The sequence below is a fragment of the Phoenix dactylifera genome, chromosome 8 (assembly GCF_009389715.1).
Source record: "Phoenix dactylifera cultivar Barhee BC4 chromosome 8, palm_55x_up_171113_PBpolish2nd_filt_p, whole genome shotgun sequence".
Taxonomy (NCBI): Eukaryota; Viridiplantae; Streptophyta; class Magnoliopsida; order Arecales; family Arecaceae; genus Phoenix; species Phoenix dactylifera.
The window spans coordinates 30,959,929-30,974,829 of NC_052399.1; the positions used below are offsets into that span (position 1 = coordinate 30,959,929).

General features: G+C 35.2%; 1 protein-coding gene across 1 annotated transcript in view; it reads right to left on the reverse strand.

Annotated features, from left to right (window-relative positions):
- LOC103707757 overlaps positions 1-14,901 on the reverse strand; it is a 28,218-nt gene that overhangs the window by 10,283 nt on the left and 3,034 nt on the right. Inside the window, exons 6-8 of the mRNA XM_008792379.4 lie at positions 12,249-12,332; positions 5,202-5,329; positions 3,756-3,999 (exon numbers count right to left, since the gene is read on the reverse strand). Coding sequence (XP_008790601.2) covers positions 3,756-3,999; positions 5,202-5,329; positions 12,249-12,332 — 456 coding nt within the window. The remainder of the gene's footprint in view (positions 1-3,755; positions 4,000-5,201; positions 5,330-12,248; positions 12,333-14,901) is intronic.

The window sequence follows — 14,901 nt, forward strand, 5'->3', positions numbered from 1 at the left end:
ATCCTCCATCCATTCCAGACCAACGTTGTGTCCTTCTGTCAAAGTCCAACCCCAAACTAACGACAGTGATGGCCCCCGATCTGATGGACCCCTCCCTACTGCTGATGTTAACAAACTCTCCTATGTGAACGTTGGCACATACGCTCCCTCAGTGGTCCTCCACTCCTCAAGTGCTCCTCACACCCCCTCCCCAACCGGCACCTCTCCGCTCCCCCCTCCTGCCTTTACTCCCCATCCTTTCCCCACCATCAGACCGAGACGAAATGAAAGAGAAGGGGGTAATCTATCTGGGCGTTATTGTGTAGAAAAAGATGAGCTATTCTTTTGGCCATTGTCTCTTACATTTTATTTATAATGGTCATAATATGAGAGAGCGAGAAGTTAGTCCGAAAAAGTAAGATACATATAACAACTTGGCATATTAAATCTTTAACAAGAAAATTGATGAAATTAGTAGATACAATGACTAAGAGGAGCGTTAACATAGCTAACTTGCAAGAAGCTAAGTGGATAGGAGAAAAGGCAAAGGAAGCTACTAAAATGGATGATAAACTTTAGTATAATAGGAAAGATAGAGACAAAAATGGAGTAGAAATTATTTTAGATAAAAGTTAAAAGATAAGGTCGGAGACATTAAGAGAGTAGGAGATAGAATAATTTTGATAAAACTAGTGTTAGGAGAGGAGTCTATTAATATGATTAGTACTTATGCTCCTCAAGTAGAATTAGATAACATATAAAGCAAGGCTTTTGAAAGGACATAAATGGAATTATCAAGAGATTCTTCATGCAAAAAAAAAGACACTAAAAAAGATTTAAATGAGCACATGGCAAAATACATATAGATTTTGAAAGGTTGCATGGAGTTTACAAGTTGAGAGATATAAATGTGAAAGGAAATGCCAATTTGGAGTTCATGAAAGCATATAACCTAATATTAGCTAACATTTGCTCTAAAAGGGCTCTCACTTGTTAACTTTTAAAAATAGGTATAATACTAGTCCTTACTACAAATACAGATCGAGTTTTGTGTAAAGATTGTAAAGTTATATTGGATAAAAGTTTAACCACTTAATATAGATTGGTGGTTTTGGATGCATATATGAGAAAATGAAAATAGAAACTCGAGGACTAGATTGTGGCATATACAAGAGAAACAGATGGATTTTAAGAATGGAATGTTGAAGAAAGGAAAATAGTCTAGATCAAAGAATCAACACCGTGTGGGAAGTGATTACTGACAGTATTAAGAAAGTGGCTACATGATTTAAGGAGAATAGCAAGAAAAAGAGCTATCTGGTAAAGAAACTTGATGGTGGAATTAGAAATTACAGTTGGAAGTTTAAGCTAAAAGAGAGTTAGAGAAAATTACCAGAAATATAAATAGAGAAGTGTATGAAAGCTATAAGATGGTTAAGAAGGAAGTTAAGATGGCAGTACGAGAGGCTAGATTCAAAACGTATCAAGAGTTATATTGCAAGCTAGAAACTAAGGATGGAGAGAAAGATATCTACAAGATTGCAGGTAAGAAAAGAAAAACTAGAGACTTGACTCCGGTTAAATGCACCAAAGATGAAATTTAAAATGTTTTGAATAAAAAATATGAGATCAAAGAAATATGGAGGAGTTATTTTTATAAGTTATTTAGTAAAAATCATATAAACAATCTAAGATGCTTTACCACTTCCATTGAGGATAGAAATATTAAGTATATATGTAGAATTAGAGTAATTGAGGTAAAGAGGCGATGAAAAGCGATTTAACATGAAGGAATCCTTATTGAGTTTTGAAAGTGTTTAGATGATACAGAAATAACTTGATTGACTAATTTGTTTAATAAAATTTTAAAAATCAAGAAAATGCTTAATGAATAGAGGAAAGGGCAATATAGATATGATTTATAAGAAATAAAGATTTATTCAAAATTGTTCTATCTATCGTATCAAACTCATGAGCCATAAAATAAAATTTTGGGAGAGAGTGATCGAGCATTGATTGACGTGTGACATACAAATATCAGAGAACCAATCCGATTTTATGCCAAGAAGATCGACAATGAAAGTTATTTTTCTCCTTCGGAGGTTAATGAACAAAAATAGAGAAAAAGACAAGATCTTCGTAAAGTTTTTATTGATTTAGACAAAGCATATGATAAAGTCCCTAGATAAATCTTATTGTGAGCGTTTGAAAAGAAAGGAGTTTCCATCAAATACATTGATGTGATTAAAGATATATACAATGGAGGTAGAATGAAAAATGAGGATCTTGAAGTTCCTAAGAGTAATCACTTTTAATATTTAGGAATAGATTATTTATAAGAAATAGGAGATTGAAGAGGATGTTACCTATAGGATTAAGCAGCTTGTAAAATAGAGCAGTACAACTAGGATATTATATAATTATAGGATATCTGACAAATTGAAGAAAAAAAAATATATGACAGCCATACAACTAGCAATATTTTATGGCACAATATTAGACTGTTAGAGAACAACATGTGCACAAGATAAGTGTAGCTGAAATGAGAATATTAGGATGGATGTGTGGCAACACGAGAAAAGTAAAATAAGAAATGCAATCATTCATATAAACTGAAAGATGCACCAGTTCAAAGAAGCGATTTGATACAAGTAGAAGGAAAAAAGAAGTAAACCGAAAACACATGGAATGAAATAAAAAGAAAAGATTTGATGTCACTACATCTTTCAAAAAGTGTGGCCCTAAACAAAGTGGGATGGAGGAAAAGATTCATATAGCTAACACCAACTAGTATGAAATTACGGCTTGCTTGCCCTGAAAATATTTTATTAAAACTTATAATTATTAGTTGAAAATTTCCAAGCAAAGATATGTAATCACAAATGTAATTGCTGCAATTCTAAATACATGAAACTTGATTTACATTGCATCTTCAATTGCAGGGAATCGAATCGAACACACCCTTTAGTGATCACATAGTATTTAAGTTACATGCATATAAAATGCACCTACAACAATTACTAGAGAATAAACAAACTGGACTACTAAAACATTTTTACTTAGACTTCATTTGGACGCCAATTAGCTAACTAGAGGCTAAATAGATTTAATAATTTGTAACCATCCCCTAACTATCTTACCAGCGGTCAATCTGCTGTTTGGTTGAGATTCTTAGGATTAGTGGGTTAAGTTGTGGACAATGTGAAAAAGTAAAGAGAGAGAATAGACTATAGAGTTTCCAATGGTTAGTTTTATTCCACCCTCCCCGTGATATAAAGCTACTCAGGTTACATACCATTTGGAGACTTTGACCGAAATGACTTTATCCACTACTCTTTGGGTGGTGTTTGGCTGGTTAAACTGAAAATTTTCCCTCATCCACCATTTAACCAGCAATTTAACACACCCTTAAGGTATTTACGTATGCGATGTTAAAAGTTGTCAAGAGAAAGGTCAACATCTATATTATACTTCTTTCTGATAATTTTCATAATTTATGAAAACACATTTAAGTTAATCAGAAATAGGAAGTTAAGATCTAACAGCATTAAAGTGCAAGTTATTTAAGTAATAAGTGCATGCACAATTGAGTTATTATGTGCATAATAATAACAGCCAATGCAGGAAACTTTTTATGCAATACAGCTGATGAATAGAAATGTAGTTTCATAAGGGTAACTATTTCGTGCAGACAAGCAATAAAGAAGAAAGGAAGACAGATGTCTGTACATAATCTATAATGGAAATTTCCACTTAAAATTAAAACTGTTGCTTACCCCAATACCCAAGCATTCCCTTGTTTCAGCCCCAAGCACTCCTGCTCTCAAATCATCAAACTTCCCTGGAGCCTTCTGATAGTAACGAGATTGGCCACGAGTACCAGCAGCTGGATTTCGTTTGGATTTGTGCTGCTTGCGAGCATTGCTGATTGCAACATTATCTCGAGGCTTTGGGCACTCCTTCAATGAGTGACTATATGAACCACAGTTGAAACAACGGGATGCTTCTAGAGTTTGTGTCCTGCTTGTGAATAAATACAAAAAATTGTGGATATTTCGTCAAATGTGATGTAAGTTTATTTCCAAAGGAGGGTGTTCATAGAAGAAATGCGGAGCTAGAACAATTCTTCAGAAGCTCTGAAGGTAAAGCAAATTACAGAATACAGATATCTTCATAGAAGCCTATAATAAAAAACAAAATTCACAACAGAATATATACATCATAGAAACTATTTCTGGGTACATGAGATGCATGTGAGAGAAAGATGAACAGCTGTTATCCAATCTTTTAAAAAATGTTGGCTAAATATGTTAATTGATAAAGATGCTCCTGCATTTCTTGTTTGACCTCTCTTGAAGCAAGACGGTTGTATTACATAAGGGACCTTTACAAAAATGATGGTTGGATAAATGTAGAATCAAGTGCATGAGTGAAGCATGGATGCAGAAGAAGTCAGGTCGTGGAAGCACTTACAACAATATGGAGAGATAACACTTGTCATATGAGAGGCACTCAGCTGATTTAAGAGAGGTATAATGTGAATTAATACCTCCACTCTTACACTACTGATGAAAACTCTTGTATTTAGAGGAGCATCAGGAGGGCAACATTTATTTATGGAGTATATTTCTAATGGGATTCATATACAAGCAGAGAGAGAGAGTTAGGACTATACCAGTAGCGATGAAAAATTTTCTCACAATTGAGTTGGTGAAATGATAAGCTAAGGGATATAATAGGCTACTTAACATAGGAGTTAATGGCTTGGCAAAGGTGATGGAAGAAAGACTGGAATTGATTGCATATTAATCAATAACTCTAATTTGTATGCTCATTGTCGCCAAGCCAGGAAGGTGGACTAAGATGGTAGCTCATGGCATTTTCACAAGCTGATTTAATATGCAAAAGATCTAGACATCAGTCAGATCAGTTAGCCTCGTATATCCATCTCTTTAAATGATAGAATTGCAACTGACAAGATCATTAGTTACGTATGATGCCATGTCATTGAGGGGGGTAAAAGAGATCAAGACCGAATTTATCAGAAAAGAAGAAAGCTCGGATACATAGTTCTGCCCCAGGAAAGCACTATCCAATTTCTGCTCCTAATATAAAAAAATAAACCAATGTGGCATTACAACAATAACTGTTTTAACCATGCAAGTATAATCTCCAGATGATTTTTTATACATTTACTGATTCAAGAAGAGCAAAGCTTGTACCCTTTAGGATTAGTTGATCCATCAACTGAAGTTGAACCCAGCGTATATTCACGATTGTAAAGAGGAACCAAGTCACTGTCCATCTCCTTAACATCCACCTTCCTTGCCTGGTTGTCTAGCCAAAATGACTTCACAGAAAACAGAACAAGATAGTAAACTGCATGTTCCCAAGGAAAAATAACTATGAAATATAAGAGTAATATGCAAAACCACTTTCCACAGCAACACCATATGGGGACCCTCCAAGGGAGGGTTACAAACGCAAATTGCAACTTTTATAGTAAAGATAGCATGTACAAAGGTTGCTGTCAATGAGAATGCATGATAATTTCAGACTAAGTTGTATGGAACAAAAGACCCTGGATAAGTGTAATTATCCAAGGAGTTTACTTGTGTATCAAACATGATTCGAGAATAGCAATAACATGTTCAATGGGGCCACAATTTAAGTAAAGGAGGATCACAGAATAAATCTTTTGGGCAAAATGGTCCATAAAATGCTAATACAAACAAAAGGTTTATATTGATTCCTATTAAATTTTAATATTGAATAAAGTACTTCAACTCATATGTACACCCAAGATAGTTTTGATACACTTTCACTAAGTACCATATTAATTTTTCAATGTCAATATTGCAAAGATAGCAAAATAGGAAGAATTTCAGAACTTGGAAAGACAGTCAACAAAAAGAGCTATGCTGACAAAAAATATGCAGATGATTCCTGGCATTCCATATGCTAATACAATAATTCAGCATCTCATATATCTTCCCAAAAAAGTGCATCAATTTTAATTGGCATGGTTTAATCACTGACCCATACAATTTATACAGGTAGCAGGAAGGCAAGATTAACCAAAGTTGTGGTTTACATGAATATGAGAGTCAGACCAATCAAATGTCTACTCTCCAAAATGTAACAAGGGCAATAGTCAGTAGAAGGGGAATATTATAAGGTTAATTGAGATATGTGAGTCTATAAGCTCTTTCGTTTAAGAATCATTCACGTCTCTCTTCCAGTCATTATTATGTAGAAAAAGTTGGAAGTTTTTCTTCAATTTACAAGCATGTGGAAGCTGTGTTACATGGACACTCAAGTCCGGCTCCAAGAATACATGTCAAATACATATCCGAATTGGATAAGCATCAGAAACTTGGACACTTATATTCTTTCTCATGCTTTTATAGATCGGTAGATGATTTGACTCTTCCAATAATAAGTTCAACCCACCAATAATAATGTTAAAAATAACCCTTTTTTCCTTTTAAAGATTGACCAAGGATGTAGATATTGTAATAACATTGCAAAATACCCTTTAAATTGTACTTCTTCGCAAATTAGGAAGTTTGAGAAACACCTATAGTGAAAGAACAACCTATAATATCTTGTTTTATTTTCTTCATACAATATTTTCAAAAATAAATATAAAGTTTAATTAAAATTATTTTTCTGTGCATCCCCATGTCCCCTTTTTACCTCTTTCCAATTCAGTACATGTCTGAATCTGATTCTTGTAGCCATGTGCATGCAACAGAGTGGAAGACTTAGATGTGGTAATTAGGGGATCTCTCGAGCTTCTCCTCTCAATTAATCATCTCTATTCTTGCACCATTATAACATATCTAACCTGATATTATTGCAGGTAAAAGTGCTTGAGGCCAATAAACAAAGGCCTTCCACATTTAACCATTATACATAGGCAATATTTCACTTGTGTTCGATTCTTGTATCTATGAAAGTAAACTATTAGGTACAAGTTTTAAAATTGGAATTTTATTCAACGTGAGAGGCTTGCAATGTACTGTGTTCAATTTGGCAACTTTTGTCAAGATGGTTTGGAATTACTGTTACTTTTGCCAGATCACAATGGGTGCAACTCCAGATCTGTGTAAATTCAAGTCCAGGTTCATGACAAATAAGGCCCCTATAACCCTAAATATCTATCCAGTCTCCACGTTTGAGAACTACGCATGAATGTATGTATGCTTATGCACACGTCTGTATATGTATGCACACATGATATGCATCTATTTATGTATGCATGAAATGTACATATATATGTCCACGTGGTATGTATTTACACATGGAAGATATGCACCCATGGCTTGTATGATGCATGCTACATACCTACATATAGATGTACACACGTATGTACATAGGTATATATGTTTTCGAGTACTATATTTATATTCATAGAAATACATTCAATTGCATCCTTAATTTGACTTTAAAATACTTTTCTATTTTTTCTTTTTTATGACTCCTTTGAACGAGGTTTCTAAAATCGACCCAAACTGGTACAGAACCGGGCCGGTTTTCCTAGTTCAATTCGAGACTTGGTTTGAACCGGTTTGAACCTGCTTCTGCTCAATATGACTTGGTTTGAATCAATTTCGGGCCCTCCCACGAGTAAAAAGGGAAGAGAAGGCATCCCGATGACTTTCCCCTCTCTTTTCTACTCGGAACATGAAGGAAAAGGTGGGAAGGTGAGGAAAATCAGGAGAGGAAGGATGCTTTTATGGTTTTGAGCCTCAATCTAAGACAAGATCAAGTATAATCCCTTCTTACTCGTCATTCTTCTCTTTTCTTGTCTAAAACAGGCTAAATTGTAAAGATAAGAAAAAATCATGTCTAAATTTTGTATTTTGGCATCAAGTCATAATATCATGTAGATCTAAGGGTGATCCACACATTGATGAAGCAAACATGATTTTTCTTTAATTGTATAATTTTTTAGATTATTTTTGGTTTGAAAAATAATAACAAAAAAATAATGTTCAAAATCAAAAAATGGTAGCATGTTTCGGGCGTGCATATTGCTTGTTGTCTCTGCTGGCACTAATATGTTTAAATCTGCTCAGACTATGGTTACCTGAACCTTACAAATATATTTTACAAAAAAAATTAAGGCATAACAATAGGCTGAAAAATATTTGTAATGCCCTGATAGGATTCTATATAAGCCTCGAATTAATCTTTTAGGTGATTTATAAATATAAAATAAAAATATTTAAAAATATTTAAGAAAATAGAAAAATATTAAAAATTATTATTTTGTATAGATAATTTAAAAATATCTTCAGAAGTGATTCAGCCAATTTTTGCAAATCAATAGAAGTTATCAAATTTTGGAGTGTTTGATAACTTAAAAAAATAGTAATTCAACTGAAAATCACAAAAATTCTAGCAATGCATGTTGATTATTGGGCCATATATTAGGACAACATGCATAGCTTTTACATTATAAATTACCACATGTAAAAAATAATGCCTAAAACATATAAATATTTTTTATTTTGTAAAAAGTGTAGATACACTTTATGTAATTTGTGGTAATGATGAAGTGGTTCATGATGTGCGGTGGTCAAACTTGCAGAAATGGATTCAAGAAGAAGGATATAGATGTTGACATTCATTGGAACATGGTGCAATGATGAAGGGCCGGCATCCTTGGAGGTGCAAGTGGCACAATGTCAAGTAAAAGAAGGTGCATGCCGAGATTGACCTAGCATTTGGCTAGTGATTACCCTGATATGACTGCATGCAAGAAATATCCACAAAAGGCTTGATAATTGATAAAGAAGTACTTTTCTGACTTTAGGGAGAACGAGAAAAAAACATAGAGAAACACTCAGAGATTGATTATCGAGCAACTAAGCTACCATCATATTACTCCAGCATCCAGGTATCTAGAGTACTATGAGATGTCGGATCCAGATGACGAGGAGGCCAATATTCAGGCTACAATGCGGGACAATTTAAATGATCAGTGGCATAGGAAGGAGGTTTCCAAGCACAGCGTGGTTTTGGTTCTCACATTACAAGGGGGATTTTAGTTCTGATTCTACCAAAATAGATCTAGGTTATAGGAGCCAATTAGTGAGAGAGGTTGTTAGTAATGATGGCAGCCGGATAGCATCCATGTTTGGAGCTTTTACTAGCAAGAAGAGAAAAAAGCCCATAGATATACCATTAGTGATGACTACTCATGACTTAGATCCACATGCCTTCCCCAACAAAGACTCAAAACTGCAGAGATTTGATTCCATGCTCATCTATGATAATAAAAGGATCATGTGGAGAACTGCTTCTTGGTTCAACTACAACCACATTCCTGCAAATGTCATAGATAGCACCAAGTATGGTTCTACTATCAGTCCATCCGGAAAGCTGGTCAAAGCATCAATCCTCTTGGACCAAGGGATATCTACGATAAGTTGCTTGATAATAATAAGGGTTGGAGAGATGGATAGCCTCCTACCAAAGCAAGTGATATACATACAAATTAGCATTGATGTGTGATGGTTGGGTGGGGCACAACAAGCAAAGCATCATCAATTTTTTGACATAATGTGACAAGAAAACATTCTTCTATAAGTCGATGCTTTTGGCAAGGTGCATGATGTCCAGTACATCCTAAGCTTAAAAGAACAGGTCATTGACCAAACAGGGGAGTAGCATGTCAAGCAGGTGGTTACTAATAATGGACCAAAATACAAGACTACCAAGATATTCTAATGATTACAAGCCCATTAATTTTCTAGAACTCATGCAGCCAATTGCATAGACCTAATATTAATGGGCACAAGGAAGATCTACAACATGAAGCAGATAGTGGAGACAGCCCAAGCTATCATTAAGTTCATATATAACCACATGTAGGTGTTGGCTTTAATGAGAAAGCACATCAAAATGAAATACTAAGACAATAGAAACTTGTTTTGCCATGCACTACATTGCACTCAATACCCTCACTAAGAAGAAGGCAAGCTTGCCCAAATGTTCATGAGTGCAGAATAGCAGGAGAGCAGATATGCTCGTAGCGGAATGGAAGGGAGCAATGTGAAGGGACTAGTGACAAGCCAGTAATTCTGGAAGGGAGTTGAGATAGGGCACTTGCACCTTTGTATCAAGTGATTAAGATTGTAGATGGTGAGAGGTACCCCAAATGGGCTTCTTGTATCACACGATGATGATTGCCAAGCAAGCAAATCCAAAGCATGTTGACAAGTATATTAGCATCATTAAGGACAAGTGAGAATGCCAGATGAGCAAGGAATTGCATCTACTAGAAAATCCAAGTACAATCCTCAATGCTTGCTTATTCCTATAAAATATTATCATACAATCCTTTGTTTCCTAATTAAATCCATAGCATACCTTGGCAGTCTACTACCTCAATCCAAGGTTCTAATACAGTTTCCCAAGAATAGACTTGGATGAGGAACCATTGACTCTCCTGTGCAATGCAATCTACAAGATGCAGCTTGATTATAAATCGAACATCTTGACTCTCCTCTACGTTAATCGAACATCTTGGAGCATCAAAGTTATTTGACAATCCAAAGTGAACAAGTCTGTGTCATTTAGTATTCTATCAGAGTTAATAACTACTAGGTTATTTCGCCCTTAAATAACTTAGATATTAAGTTACTCGGCTACCAAGTTAGTTTTAAGTTTATTGGGCCACAACTCACTCGGTCTTAAGTCAAGATAGGCTCTATATAATAAATAGGATGGATAAAAGTTAGGAGCCATGAGTTTTATGTTAATTTGTTGTCTGGAAACAAAGTTTTCTTTGGCCACATTTGGCTAGGGATGTAAGCAAGCCAAATATGAGCAAGCTAGGTCTATCTCAAGCTAGGCTCATATTGTGAACGAACAAAGCTAGAGCTAGGTCATTTAATTTTGAGCCAAACTTATGTTGTTCACAAACAACCTGTCTAGGAGATCTAGTAAGAGCTTAAGGTTTTTTTGACACATACTTTTATCTAATTTGAGTTAATAATATTGATTATATTAATCTTATAATTAGAATATACTTTGTTATACATAATATATGTTTATTTAGAACAAATAAATATAAAAATAATTTTTATTGCCAAATCATAATTAAAATAATAATATCTGTATATATTATTTCTATTAATTTATATATTCATATGTCGAGCTAAATCGAGTCAAGAACGAGTGAGCTAAGCCTCGCTCTAGCTCAACTTATTTGCTAAATGAGCAAATTGAACTCGAGCAGGCTTGCAAACAGGTTGCTCATTTCCCACCCCTGGATTTGGCCCATCGCCCCTCTCATTTCTATCCCACTCCCTTGTGACTTCTCTATTCTCTTGTCAATCTATTCCCTCAAATTTCCTCTTCCATTGGACCAATCTAACACACAAGTAGACCAACCCCTTATGGTCTTATATCAAGATATTTGCAAAGATGACTGTGTGATCATTACACCTACGATGCATATCATGGTGACAATATTAGTTCCCTAATATCAGTCACAGCAACAAGATGGGGAAAGCAAAGTCCGCTCATCATCACTACTAGAGGCATCATAAGCCCTTAGATCCTATTAATTGCTAAAGCCATCAAAAGTTTACCCTTGTTTCATCCTAGCCCTTCACAACAAGCTAAACCACCTCTCTCCAAAGCCTCTCCAAATCTCCATTATTAAATACATACCATTCTAGTTCTCCACCACATTATCCTCCATATATGCAACTCTTAGACATTCTTTGGTGCAATTATTTCTAACCATATACTCCATTAATTACCTTTTAACATGCTCGTGCTCATTTTCTCTTTCTTTCTAATATATCTTCTAATTCTTCTCATTTGCCTTTGTTGATGTCATTGTTTAAATTTTCCTTTTCTTTCAAAAGGTAAAGTCCCATGTTCTTTAGTGTGAAAAGGAAACAGGACTATAGAGCAATAACATAAAAGAAGTCTATTAAGCTTTTACCAAAGGCAAAAAGTGTTAGAAGACCCCAAAATATATGTGAAATGAAGGAGAAAACTTTCATATAATGACAAAAATAGTGGACATTCACAGAACATCTCAGAGGCAACTAATGCTACCAGCAACTTGGAGTGGCTCGTCAAAAAGAAGATGATATATCTGATAAAATGTTCTGGCACTTAATTCTGATTACAATCTTCAAAGTTTGATACCATGGATAAATACTATGATGACTAACCATGTGGTCAAAATGATCAAACAAGAAGATGCATATACATAGGTTGATATTTTCACAACATACCACAGTTGTAGACATCTTAGAGCCAACATGGAGTGCTGGAAAGTATGTCTCTTCACCACATTCCAAGGCCTCCTCTGGGGACACCTATTACACAAACACAGCATTTAAAATATTGATCGGGAAGGAATGCTAGAATCTTGTTTCAGCAAATCAGCATGGTTATAAAGGAGCCAATTGCATTAGCTTTAACCAGCTTAACCAATAAGGTAGGACTCTTTACCCACCAACTAACCTTCCATGTTCCATAGCAGGCATCTCTTTAATTTAATATAATAAAGACAGAATGACATTAGATACATGACTATTACACTTCATTCAATGTTGACATGCTCAAATATCACTGCAGTAAACAGGTCAGTTTTGAATCTGTGAAAGCTTCAAAAGGATGCAAGAGATTAAAACTGCCACTAGGATGCATATCCTTTCGTAATAAAACAGAAAGTACTTATCGAGTTAGATGTGCAACAAATATTCCAACTACATATGGAGAAGCATATTTGCTCAAAAAAATATGGAGATGCATAATCACAATTATTTTGTTTTAAAAAATTTAACATCCGCATTTGGATGTGCACAGAAATCAGATCTATATCCTTTTCTCATGAGGATGTTGATGCAGCAAAGGGATTTGAAAATAGCAGCAACATCCCTTGCTTGTAAAAGCAAAGACAGCCAAAATTAGTTCTGAGCGGTCTGACCTTAGGCCATAGAATTACTCTTTCAGATTGCAGTAGGATTTCCTTTTCCTGATTTTTAAGGATGGTTTAGATGTTCAACAGTAGGTCCATTTTAGCCAGTCTCGTATGGAGATGCAAAGGACCCCACAGCAATTGGTAAAACTAAAAGGTATGCTTTATGTTCAATAGGTTTCCTATTAAAAAGTCCTAACTGTACTCAAATTGGGGATTAAATGTATGGCAAGCCAGTCCCTCAATTTCGTGTTTTGTTGGCTCCTGGTTTCGTAATATGAGCAATCTTAATGTGAGTATGATGCAGTGTGGTCAATCAATAAAGAAAGGGAATCACTTGCAGTTTTTTTTTAATTACTTGTCTAGGAGTCCTAGAAAGTACTCTTACAAAGTGGGTCATTCAACTGACCAAAAAAAGGTCATTACCCAGTTGTGTTCCCATCAATTCCGGCACTTGGGAGGGGGCGAACTAGGGACAAACCTAACTTTTGGCTTTTTTTAACATAAAGTAGCTGCCCCCGAACTCAAACCCATGCCATTGCACTTATCAGCCCAAGCGTTTACCACTGCACCAAGCAATGACCCCTTGAGTCCCAATCGCAACAGGGATAGTGTTTAGCCTAGCCTATTCATAGGCTCTATTAGTCAACTATCAGTGGCCTATTACAGTTGTACGAGGAGTTCATTTGATAATAAAAATTTGGCCCCAGATCTCCATTTCCCCCTCCCCTCTTTACTCTTCTTATTTCACTTTCACCTTTCTTCCCCACTTTATTCCCTTTTTCTTCTCTGTTGCAAGTGCTCTCAGTTTGCATAGCAGAGTTATGCTTAGTAGCAGATTAGAAATCAGACCTGGTTTGCTTCCCTGTTATTTATCCACAACAATTCTGCATTCATAATTTATACTATTGTGCAGTAACTAGTTATAGTCTATGTTCTCAAGCATGCACAGTAAAGAATAATCTATAAGGAATTTGGTCATGACCACTACCACAAGTCATTTTCTTCTACATACAAAAGTCAGCTTCTGTGTTTGCTTTCCCAGCACCTTCTGATCATGATAAGGATAGCTGCCCATGTTTCTCTCAAACTTGTATTTAATTGCTTTGGAAGCAAGGTTTATTGTACTGATAAAGACACCATAACAATAGCTTACCCGTACCATACGCTCCATACAGAAACATGCTACAATGCTAGAGGTGAGACAGAAGCTATCTACATATCGGTACAGTACCACATCGAGCCCCCATATTGTACCAATATGGTACAGTACACATGGTACCAAGCACTATGGCTTGCTACAATAACCATTGTTTGGGAGAACCAAAGCAATGTATATATAGTAGCATATATATAATACCATCACACAAGCTGAAGATAAAAGGACCATTGTCATCTGCGTTGCCTAGACGTAAACAAGCAAATTATGGATATAGGGTATAGGGGCACACCTAGTCACCAAAATAAGAGCAAAAGAACTAAACAAATCATTCACATATAAAACATAAAACACGCAAGATATCTTATATCTTTCATTCTTCCCTCTAAAAGGAAAAGTCCATAAACTGTAAAAATACACATGCAAGAATAATAAATCATGCTATTGTACACCCAAGGTATGAATCATGCTATTGTATGCCCAAGGAATTAGGATTGCTCATCAAATCAAACAAAAAAAGAAATATTGCACCCAGTGTCCAAAAAAAGAAGTACCTCAGTGCTATTCCCATCCTTAGCCATGTCCATTTAAACAAAATCAAAGCACCGCAAAATTACCAATCATGAAGCAAACATTCCTGTACTCTTAAATTTATAAAAAATTTAAAAAAAAACTCCGAAATCAAAATTGGCCGAATATTAGGCAACTATGCAACTTTCTGTACTCAATTGACTCCATCTACACATTAAGCATTGATCAATTGCGCTTGTATAATCATAAAACCAGAAACTTATAGAAAATATAA